The sequence below is a fragment of the Canis lupus genome, chromosome 29 (assembly GCF_003254725.2).
Source record: "Canis lupus dingo isolate Sandy chromosome 29, ASM325472v2, whole genome shotgun sequence".
Taxonomy (NCBI): Eukaryota; Metazoa; Chordata; class Mammalia; order Carnivora; family Canidae; genus Canis; species Canis lupus.
In genome coordinates, this window is record NC_064271.1 from 31,504,466 (window position 1) to 31,516,787 (window position 12,322).

General features: G+C 35.5%; 1 protein-coding gene across 20 annotated transcripts in view; it reads left to right on the forward strand.

The window, feature by feature from the left end:
- The window catches only part of RALYL (RALY RNA binding protein like), a 712,238-nt gene that overhangs the window by 495,106 nt on the left and 204,810 nt on the right, over positions 1-12,322 (forward strand). The window contains exon 1 of one of the 20 annotated variants that reach the window (XM_025433668.3): positions 3,358-3,516. The exons of the other annotated variants lie outside the window; for them this stretch is intronic. Within the exon in view, the coding sequence (XP_025289453.1) occupies positions 3,480-3,516 (37 nt within the window). The 5' untranslated portion in view covers positions 3,358-3,479. Of the gene's footprint in view, positions 1-3,357; positions 3,517-12,322 lie in introns of those variants that run through there. 20 annotated transcript variants of the gene reach the window in all.

The window sequence follows — 12,322 nt, forward strand, 5'->3', positions numbered from 1 at the left end:
GCTAAGTAATGGAATTGCAAAGATTATGTGATGTGATGTGTACTTAGCAGAGTGCTTGTACTTCCTTTATTTCCCATTGTACACACACACACACACACACACACACACACACACACACAATACTACACTCTTTCTCTCTTTCTTTCTTCCTCCTTCCCTTCCTTCCATCCTTCCTTGTTTCTTTCTCTCTGCTTCCTTCCTTCCTTTCATTTTCTTTCTCTCTTCCTCACTTTCTTTCCCTCTTTCTCTTTCATTCCTTCTCATTTTTCTTTTATGTTATAAGTCATCGTCTCTTACTTTGCCAAATACTTTAATTTTTTAAATGGTTCCTTCCATGAAAAAGGGAAAGGCATTGACATAATCACCTGATTTTAGATTTAGATTTAGTCATCCTTCTCATTTATCAGCATTCATTAAATTTGTTTTTAAAGTATGTATTTTAAGTAAAGAGTCCACTAGGGGCACCTGGGTGGCTCAGCCGATTAAGCATCTGTCTTTGACTCAGTCATGATCCTAGGATCCTGGAATCAAGCTCCAGTTGTTGGACTGCTCGGCAGAAAGTCTGTTTTTTCATCCTCTACCCCAGCTCGTGCTCTCATTCTCTCGAATATAAGTAAATAAAATCTTAAACAAAAAAGATTGAGTCCATTAAAGGAAATCATGTTGTAAGGAGTAGAGAGAGATTGTATAAGGCAAGTAATACTTCTTTTGGCCTCTGATATTATAGGCATAAAGCTGATTTTAAAACAACTGTACTCTGTCTGAATTCTTAAAGGGAGGGGGAGGGTAACGAATGAGATACCCGGACCTGTGTGCTCTCTTCAGCTACTTTTTCTGTCCTGTATGTCTGCATTCTTCCTCCCTACTGAAAATTTCCCAGCTAAGACCTTCCCCTCTCCCTCAGCTACTTTTTCTACCACCCTCTCATCTTCCTACCTGTACTGCAACATGGTGCTCATGAAGTTGGTCTTCATCCATCAGGTATAGTTGAGGTCCCCAATTTTGATAGTTTAAAACACTAAGCACAGATGTGAGGTCCAAGAGTGGATGCCTCTGTATTCCCTGAGATAAGAAAAGTAATGTATGAAAGAGTTGATAACATGAAAATCCCTGTGTGGAAACTAAGAAAGTCAATCCTGGTATAAGGTTGGGAAGGCAACAGTGTACAAACATTGAGGAGTACAAGTCAGGATACTTGTTTTACTGTGAGATGGGTGAGGCTGGGTGAAGGGTTGTAGTATATGTGAAACCAATTTAAATTGTTACATGGCCTCTTCAAAAATTGTTCAGATTGATATTAATTGCAGATACTACAGCACTAACCATGTGAAAAGAGAAAAACTACACATGTGATGGAACCATATAAGTAATATTAAAATCAGTACCATTTATATCATTATATCATTAGGCTATTTCTGCCTCATAATCACCAATGACATATTTATTGGTATCATAGGTATGTATAATGTATGTCAGACAAACGGTTTTAACTTTGTTTAGTTGTAATAGACTTTATAGTTTGTTGGTCTTCTGGAGTGAGTAACTTTTATAAAGGAGAGCTTACTTAGTAGTTGTGTCTTTGTTTCAGTAAATTTGAAAGTTATCTTCACACCTATAAGTATATACAATTCCACTCCAAACAGTGAACTCATCCAAATTAACTTTGGGGCCAAAAGATAGACATGAAATGACAAGTATTTGCATCAAGTAAGAAAGTAACTACAGTCCATAAACATAAATTTGACTATTGTCCAGATTTATTGAAAAATAAATTATAGCTGTTATTGTCTTTATAATTTAAATTACTTTATAAAAAAGGCTTTTATTCAGCATACATTTACCAAGAGCTTACTTTATACCAGGCACTGATAGGCCCTCTAGACATGTATCGCCAAAAAACGATAGCCTGTCATCCGAAAGCTAATGCTGTAGTAGGCAGAGACAGAAAAACAAGTAAATACGTAAGTGCTATGGAGAAAAATTAAGCAGGTTAAAGGTTGTGGAATATAAGGTGTATTATATGTCATTAAGCGAAGGCCTACTTATTTTATTTATTGAAAGATTTTAATCTCAGTATTAGAGAAAACACAAGGAAATCCTTCCAGTGTTTCATAATTGACTATGTCTTATAGTAAGATATAACCATTTTGCTAAACACTACAGTTTGGTACTCAAAAGTAAAAGAAACTAGAAAGGAATACTGCTAAAAACCTGCTGAAACGTTATTCTTGAAATCTATGATCATGAAATGTAGTAATTACTAAAATATAAAATATTCTTGACAGTGAAATAGGCCTTCTATTAAGAATATCTCCTACTATCAATAAGTAGACTGAGTTTGTTAACACCACAAAAAAAAAAAAAAAAAGAATTTGGGCAATTGAAAACGTCTTCTGCGTTTCACTGGAAGATGGAAGCTTAATGTATAATCAGGAAGTCTTATTACATAGAAGTTATTCGCTGGTGTAGAAATCCTTTGGTATTTTAAATAAAACTGCATTTCAGACACCCTAATTACCACATGAAGGAGATCTGAAATCATACACAATTTTGGAGCATTTGGTGGAAAGGTAGTGCTCCTGAGCTTCTGCTGGGTGCCGCGCGTTGCTCTCAGAGCGGAGAGCACAGGTATATGAAGACAAAGCTTCCATACTGTCCAGTTGACAGTGTGAAATGTGTTCAGATAAGGTTATGTCCACAATATTGTGAAAATAGAGGTCTGAGGACAAAAGTGAAGCAACAGGGGTGAAGGTGGGCAAAAGATTCAGGAGAGGCTTCTTTCAGGAGGGGACAGAGCGCCTAACACATAGTAGGCACCTACTGACTCTGAGACCCTATCGCACACCTTTTCTCTTCCAGGCCTGGGGAGATAATGTGAAAATGTTGTAATTCCTGCATTGCCTGAGAAGCAGTCTGTTTGGAGAAATAGACAAAACTAAAAGTGATAATTGCTTTAATAATTGAACATACAAAGTGCATTGGGAGCTCAGAGAAAGAAAGAATTGCGCAGAATTTCGAAAACAAAATGCAAATCTAAGCATTCTAGGGTGGCTAACAGACATATGCACCCAAAGGATAGTTTCTAATTTCTATAAATATCGAACAAGGGTTTTTGTATTTCATATTTGTGTTTTCAGTTTTACTGTTCTTGCTAAATACATGAATCTGTTCTTAATACAACATTGCTTCAAGCACAGCACTTTAATAGTGCAGATTTTATTCGAGAACTTAACTGACATCAGTTGGGGGGAGGTGAAGGGAACACAATTTTCTCTAGAAGATTTGCATTAGAGAGAGTAGTTACAGGCTGTAGCGTCTCCCCTGTAATTTTATGAGAATGGTATTACCCTGGCTTTCACTGTGTGATTGCTGGTTACCTTCTGTCAGTGAGCAAGTCTTACTGCAAAGCACAAGCACAACCCGTCTCTTTGTCTCCGTGGTCAAAGCAATTACTTCTTAGAAAGTCGGATTTTTTCAGAATGACCATGTACAGGAGCAAACGCAGACATCAGAGATGTAAGTAAATTCTGACCCAACTTTTTCTTATGACTGTGGTGGGAGAAACATACTTGATTCCTTAAAAGACTAATCATGACTTTTCCAGATCTCTCCTGGTAGTAGGAAAAATATTGTAGCTCTTTTCTCTCTAACCTTTATCTTTACCCCCCTTACATGCTTGGAAAATGTTGGGGGGGAGAGGGGATAATTCACTTGTTACTATGGAAACCTTTGGAAAGGTTTACAAAATCAACAGAGAAACAGATCAAATGCATTTCAGTCTAGCTCAGCAGCCTTCATTCAGGCATGATCACTGGATAGTTCTCTCTCTTTCTCTCTCTTTTCTTTTTCTTTCCAGAAGTGATAGATTTTCTTTCCTGGAAGTCTACTGAAGGGTTTCGGAAGCTAGCCTAAAACTTCTATTTATTTATCCAATATCAATTATAACTCTCAGGAGAAATAAAACAGTTCAGAATAGAGGGGAGAGAGTTCATTGTGAATGACCAGCTGAATAGGTAACAGGATATTCATTGCCAAACTTCTTGGTCCGGAGCATATTTGTAACATAATTCACTACAGGCACCATTTTAAAGGGTTAAAAGGAGTCATTTGTAATCTACCCTAAAGGAATTGATTCCAACTGAAAAGGAGCAGCACAGTTACCCTGGCCTAAAGTCCAGAACAAAGATGATTATGGAACTGAAAGCCATTAGCTTTAGCTAAAAATCCAAGTCTTATGATAAAACTGTGTTTGGTGGTAAAGCAATATGCCTGCCATGAAAAGCTTTCCAATCACTTCTCTTTCTAGTAAGCCCAATTCGTTACCACTTTATCTTCCCTATTGTCTAAAGTAAAGTAAATATTACCTTAGTCAGTCCAGTGCGTCCTATCACTGACTCTGTTTACCATCTTAGGTGACTACAAGTTGTTCTATAGTCGAAGTCTATACTTTTTCATTATTCCTATGATATCTTTAGATAATATTAAATGTTTTCATATTACAGAAGAGCTGTTGGCAAAAATGACTCTATCAAAAGACCAAAATATGATAGAAATGAAATATTTTTTGAGTGTGATAATATTTTTGGCCGATTTCCACCAGAGACCCGAACACTAACATTTTTCTTGTTCAAAGAAGTTTTATGCACCAGAGAAAGCTCTGAGGGCCAGGACTGCCAGTTTGATTTTGTATGCCTGATTGCCTTTTGATGCCTCTCCTTCTAGTGATTGAGAAACAACATATGATAACTGCTGCTTGTTTCTTATAAAAATAATTGGTACAAAGTCTACAAATATACGGCTGATTAATTTCCTTGTGATTTCCTCCCACAAGAATGAATCTAAATTATGCATGTACTTGAAAACCGTCTTATACCTTTACTCCTGTATCTTTTATACACCCCCTCATTTTTTCCCATGTAGGTAATCATCACCTTAATGCACATGGCAAATAAAAGATTATAGAAAAATTGTACTGAGTCTCTCCCCTAAAATGTGCTTGCTGAAGTCTGCGATTAAGCAGCAGGAAGAAATTGTGAATTACATGAGACAAGTCAGAAGATGTATAATTATACAGGGATGAACACAGTAGGGTGTACTAAATGGTTTAGTTTAAAAAAAACTAATGTGTTACTTATGTTTAATTGTATCAGCTATATTATATCGTGTTAACTGTTTCTGTATTCTAATCATATAAAATATTGGAGAGCAAGAATATGATAAAATTAAAGTATACAGAGAGGTTAGCAATAAAGGCAAATAGAATCCTTAAATGAATTTCTATCTTACACTAATAATATTTGCAAAAGTGGAAGGTAATGCAATTGTTTGCTATCCAATGGGTATATAAAAATATCTGAATTATCTCATCAGTAAAAACCAGTGCATTTCCATTTTCAATCATATCTTTTATGTGTGTGTTTTTGATCATGTAAAAGGCATAAACTAGCCTAGAGGCAATTGTAATCCAATTAAGGCAATAATTGCACACTTAACAAAACCTCAGTGTTAGAAAGAAGGAAAGCGCTCCTATGATTTTCTTTAAAATCAAAAAAGTACATAAATAAACTTCCTAATTTCCTCATTCCCTAAAGCCTTACTATAATATCCTTTAGTAAAAATAATGCAACTTTGTTTTAGAGGACCTGGTGAGAGGAACAGGAAAGGTATATGTGGCTATGCTAGGAAATCGAAGAGAGGGGCTGGGAGAGCCAAAATACTTCTAAAAAAAAAAATAAAACCAACATTTTAAAGTATAAATTACACTAAGCCTTCGAAAATTCATGTGGGATGTCGAAATCCATTTCTCACTCATGTCTAGATTGATTATTTATAATTCCCTACAGAGGTGAAGGAAAGGGAGGGAAGAGTGCCCTTTCCCTTCTTCTGGTGGAGCACTAGCTGTGGAAAATGAAACAGCTTCGGTGTGCGGTCAGACAGCAGATCTCACCTGTGCACAGCTGCATAATGACTTTCAATTAGATACAGAATTTGTTGAGTGGTATTAAGAAATGTTTGCATATGTCGGACATTGATTTTGCCGGAGCCAAACAGATACTTTAAGGAACTCAAATATATGTAAACCTGTTTTGACAAATTGGGTGGAGGCAGGAATGATCATTAGTACAAATAACTTTGTTCTTTAGTGTTTAACGTTGCATTTTTTCATACGTACCGTATCATGCTCTTTATTAAAGCATGAAGTTTGTGTTTAAATTTTCAAAATGTCATATTATGTATAAAAACAATGTATACCTGTAACCTCCCTTGCCAAAAGTCCAGATGACCTTGAGCAAACATTTTTTGGTTTTTAAAAGAGACATTGAGATACATTCTTAAAAATGAATATGCTTTGGAAACACAGACCTAGAGAAAAGCTAGAGTATGATCCACATGCTGTTAGATGCAGAATTTTGAAAATACCATAATCCTCATACCACAGCAAAGAGAACAGTGTACATCTAATTTTAGGTGTGTAGCATGTCATTTTATTTTTCCAAATAAGAACAGATGTTCACTTTTTATTATCAAACATATGTTTGGATGCTTATTCATTTTATCTATCCCATTATGGAAGTGCTTGATGAGATCACTTCAGGGACCTGAACACTAGCCATAGTCCTCTACCTGTAATCTTGACCAACGTCTATTATCTCTGTGGGTTGCAGTTTCTTTTTCTATAACTTTAGCAGACTGTGCAGAGATTTTTTTCTAAGGTGTCTTCAATCTCTAACCCCCAGAGTTTCCACAACATAGACCTCATCATGTAATTCTTCTACTCAAAGAAATTTTATGGGTTCTCATTGCCTCGACTGTGGCTCTGGGCTCAGGTGCTTCAGATCCATGTGACCATGGATTTACTGCAAGAGACTCTACAATTCAAATGAATATCAATCATTGCCTAATAATAATGGTGAAAAGAAGTATGTACATATATACACCCCTGTGTGTATCACCCGTGTATGTATATACATACATATATACACTTACATTATTTTTCGGTTCTAAAATGATATGCTTAATAAAAGATGGTACTAAATTTGTAATATTTTTAATAGCATATATTTTATATGTTTTTAGGCCAGTTATAGCACATAGGGATTTTATGTTTCAATGTTTTAAAAAAGTGTTCTCATATTTCCAAATGTTGGGAATCATTGAACTAAAAATGAAATACAATCATGACCTTATAAATACATATTTACATCACTGCATACATCTTTCTTGATACCACTGTGTTCTAGCCTTTATCAGGCTACTGGCTTATCCCAAAAATTCATTATAGATTCTCTTATTTCTGCCTTTGCCCATACGTCTTCCTGTTGATGGGTGGTCCTCACCTGCATCTTCATGTGTAGAAATCATCCATAGTCAAGGTTTCACTCAAATGTCAGATCCCTTATAAAGGGCTCTCCCGTTTCCACATCAAATTTATCCTTTTCTTCTCACTTTTCAGATGCTATTTTATAATTTCATTTACACTTCTTATGTTTTATCTAAGGTTTCATCAGGTAAGGTACTTTTAATTCTTGTTTGAAGCATTCTCAGAGTATAATGCAATGCTTTGGCCATAACAGTCCATAACTGTCTAGTGAAATTTCTTCATTTAAACAAATATTTAAAAAATAAATAAATAAACAAATATTTATAGGGGCACCTGGGTGGCTCAGTGGTTCAGCATCTGTCTTTGGCTCAGGTTATGATTTCAGGATCCTGAGATCAAGTCCCGCATCAGGCTCCCTGTGGGGAGCCTACTTCTCCCTCTGCCTGTGCCTCTGCCTCTCCTTCTCTGTCTCTCTCATGAATAAATAAATAAAATCTTTCTAAAAAATTTAAATAAAAATATTTATTGATCATCTATTATATTACTTTCTAGACACTGCTCTAGTTCTATGGCTATAGCAATGAATGAAACAAAATTCTAAACAAATATGACACACAAATAGATACATAATATGCCAGGTGATGCTAAGTACTATGGAAAAAAATAATGCATGCAAGAGGGAAAGGAAGTTTTGAAAGGTAGGATGGGGAATTGCTGTTTTCTGTATGGTAGTCCAGAAAAGCCACTTTGGTTAAGGCGACATTTACTCAGACACTTGAAGGAAAAAGAGGGAGCAAACTCTGCTCCTTACTGGATATTCCAGACAGAAACAGCATGTGGAAAGTCTCTAAGATAGGAGGGATATTGGAGGACCACAAAGAAGGTAATAGAGAGTTAATGAAAAGATAAGAGGTCAAAAAAGCACTGAGGCATTGAATGGGTGGAGTAAGACATAAAATTAAATTAAACAATATATTTCATTTGTAACTGAATTAAGATATTATATTTATTAACTTTTCAGAAATAATACCCATACTTTTGAGTGACTTTTTATTTTCAGATTTATTTAAGAGAGAAAGGATATATGCATGTACATACATGAGTGAGTGGGGGGGCAGAGGGAAAGAGAGAGGGAGAGAATCTCAAGCAGACTCCTTGCTGAGCACGGAACCCAAAGTAGGGCTCAATCTCATGACACTGAGATCATAACCTGAACTGAAAACAAGAGTCAGCCGCCACCCAGGTGCTCCATTCTAAGAGACTCTTGCATTATTTTTATTAAAATGAAAATTATAAAAATGATGTTCTCAAAAGCATTACACTTCATACTAGGTGAGGCATCCAGTCATAATTGAAAGAGAATCAAATTGTGATTTGATTCATCATGCATATGAATTGACATCGTCCAGATGTCAGAAATATTATTTGAAGAATATTTTCTGATTAATCTTCTTGTAAATATCCTTGTATCCTTGACATATCATTTCTATCGCTAAAAAGCAAACCAAGAGGGGATCCCTGGGTGACTCAGCAGTTTAGCGCGCCTGCCTTTGGCCCAGGGCATTATCCTGGAGTCCCTGGATCGAGTCCCACGTCGGGCTCCCAGCATGGAGCCTGCTTCTCCCTCCTCCCGTGTCTCTGCCTCTCTCTCTCTCTCTCTATCATAAATAAATAAATATTTTTTAAAAATCAAACCATGAGAAAAAAATAATGTGTAGTTTAATAACATTGTACGGCTCCTTTTTTTAAAAGATTTTATTTTTTTAAGTAATCTCTACACCCAACATGGGACTCAGACTCACAATCTGGAGATCAAGCATTGCATGCTTTACTGACTGACCCAGCCAGGTGCCCTGAGAATGGTAAAGCGTCTAAGTATTCTGAGGAAGAAATGACTGCTGCCAGGCTTAACTGATGTAGAATTGGTGTTTTAGTGGTCAAGATGGATAACAAGTTTAATGTTGTATGATTGTTGGAACATGAGTTGTCTTAGCTCTTCCATACATCTTTATTATTACATTCTATCGGATATCAAAGATAAAATGGATTCTTATTTAAAACAAATATTGATACCACATATAATTGCAAAAAAAGAAATTAATCTTAATTCACAGATTATTTTATAACTCAACTGTTGACATTATTTATTATAGAACTGTTTGAAGATTCATATGGTCTCAGTTTAAAAAACAATTTTTAAGCTTACACCAAAAAAATGACTTGATCTTGATAAGTAATGCTCTCTGGAGGACACCATTACATTCAATCTTTGATTTCTCTATTATTGATGCTTGTTGGGAATTCTGTTCAGATGTCTGAAGTTTGTCCAGTCTTTTTTCCCTTAAGTTTCTAATATGAATTCTATAATTGTATGGATTGAGAGCTTGTAACTTTATACATTCCTCCATGGAATCACATCTGCATGGATAGAATCAGGGTTCTCTGCTTGTGCATGCCCAATGGGATGGTAGTTACCAGTTGGAGAGTAGAGATGCACAAAAGCTGATTAATAACACCCCTGATACAGATTGACCTTATGTAAAGATACGTAATTGGTCTGCCTCATGACCTTAATGATTTGCTTTGCTTTTACAAGCTGTAGCCTGTGACTGGTTCCACCTGGAGAAATATTTATTTATATTCTTTCTTTCTCCCTCTCTCTCCCTTCCTTCATTATTTCTTCTCCTTCTTCTTCTCCTTCCCCTTCTTCTTCTTCTCCTTCCCCTCCTTCTTCTTCTTCTTCTCCTTCTTCTTCTTCTTCTTCTTCTTCTTCTTCTTCTTCTTCTTCTTCTTCTTCTTCTTCTTCTTCTTCTTCTTCTTCTTCTCCTTCTCCTTCTCCCTCTCCCTCTCCCTCTCCCTCTCCCTCTCCCTCTCCCTCTCCCTCTCCCTCTCCCTCTTCTTCTTCTTCTTCTTCTTCTTCTTCTTCTTCTTCTTCTTCTTCTTTCTTCTTCTTCTTCTTCTTCTTCTTCTTCTTCTTCTTCTTCTTCTTCTTTCTCTCTCTCTCTCTCTCTCTCATTCTATTCCATGTATTTTCTATTTCACAACGCTCCACAAAGTCAGAGGTCACTTTTGTAGAGGGTGAACATTTATACATTTTCTTTTAATATATTTACTTTCAGAAAACAAAGTGGCTATCCTACATCATCTGTTCTTTTAGTGTCTATCTTCTGAGGATCTGTGCTGCATTTATATCTAGACCTACATAAAAGCCACAACATTGACTCTACCCCCAGTTGTTCACGTAAATGTTCTCTACTGAATGGCATTCATCTATCAAAGAATGTTACAGTTAAAAATAATGTTGATTTGTATCTATTGAGAGCAAATGATGCATGTGAATAAAGTAGGCTTTCAGCAAAATAAGATTGGTGCTAAAGTAGATATTAATATATCTTTTTAAAACACTATCATGAATGTAGGGATTTTCACATGATTATAAGAAAAGATGACCATTCAAAAGCATTGATGGGAAGTGGGGTAATACAGGAAGTAGTCTTTATATAGTCTAACGTGTCCTACCTTTGGAAATTTAGAAAGCAACTTTCTTAAAACCATGATCTGATGTAATTATGCTTTTTGGACAGTTTATCTGTTTGGTTGAGCCACATTAAACTGTCATTTTTGTAAGTCAAATAATGCAGTTTCATATTATTAAATATAAACACCAGCTGTCACAGAAGGTGGCAAAAAAAAAAAGAAGGGGATAGGTAAATGAAAAATTATAGCGCCAGCACAGGTTGGCATTAAAAATTAAAGGCATGGGGATCCCAGGGTGGCTCAGCAGTTTAGCACCTGCCTTTGGCCCAGGGCATGATCCTGGAGTCCCAGAATCGAGTCCCACGTCAGGCTCCCTGCATGGAGCCTGCTTCTCCATCTGCCTGTGTCTCTGCCTGCCTCTCTTTCTCTCTCCCTCTCTCTCATGAATAAATAAATAAAATAAAATAAGGCATGATAGTTAAGCTAAGGATGAGCACTTGCTGTACTAAAAGAATATAATTAGGGAAATGTATTCATTGTTGTTCCTCAAGATATGTAAAGTTAAACTTTTCACACAAAACATAAAAAGTGTATTCAGGTTTCTTAACATAGCTAGATGACATTGTTTTCCAAGTGACACATCTAACTAGGCTTTGAAGATTATCAAAATTTTAGAAATTGCCCACCTTCCATCAAACTTAAAATGTTTATTATAAAAATTTGAATTCTACCTTTACATGATTTTAGGATTAGACTCTCATTTTTTCTACAAGTGGAAAATGAAACAACTGACATGAATCAATAATAATACCAAAAGTGATAAAAATAGCATTTGACATTTATTGAATTATTACTCTATGTCAGGTACTGTTTTAAGCATTTTGTTATATATGATTAATGCAATTTGTTTAATAGAAATATAACTGAACATGTAAAAGCAATAATCGAGTAATCTATGGCACTTTTAATTTCCATTCCAATTTTAAAATGTTATTTATAATTTCGATATTAATCTCTAGGAAATTGAACACATGAAGTTAAACTAAAATATGTATCTTTACTAGGGTGAAAGAATAAGCTTATATGTCCCTTGAGGAAATGAAGAAATTAACTGTATAAAGCAAAATACATAGTTTGGCCAATATTCCTACATTTTGAATCGTATAAAAACAGAAAAAAATATCCCGAGGAAAAGTTTTACATATATATGCAAATGAATATTCACATACAACCGTATTTGCCTGGTGTGCCATCTTTTCTGCAAAAGAATAAAAGGTTTCCAGAACTTAGAAAATCAAAGTGCTCTGCAGTGATTTATTAATTCATTGTGAGTAGTTACACTCTTTTTGGTCCAGAACAGCTAACTTGTTTGGCATAACCTTTTGATTCATTTTCTTCTTTGTACTTATTGATTTTGTTGGCATTATTTACTGAATTGCACTCCCATTCTGACTATGGACTTTCTGACACCTTTTGTTATATAGGGTTACATTATATATGTGTTAATATTGACTTAAGGCCTTA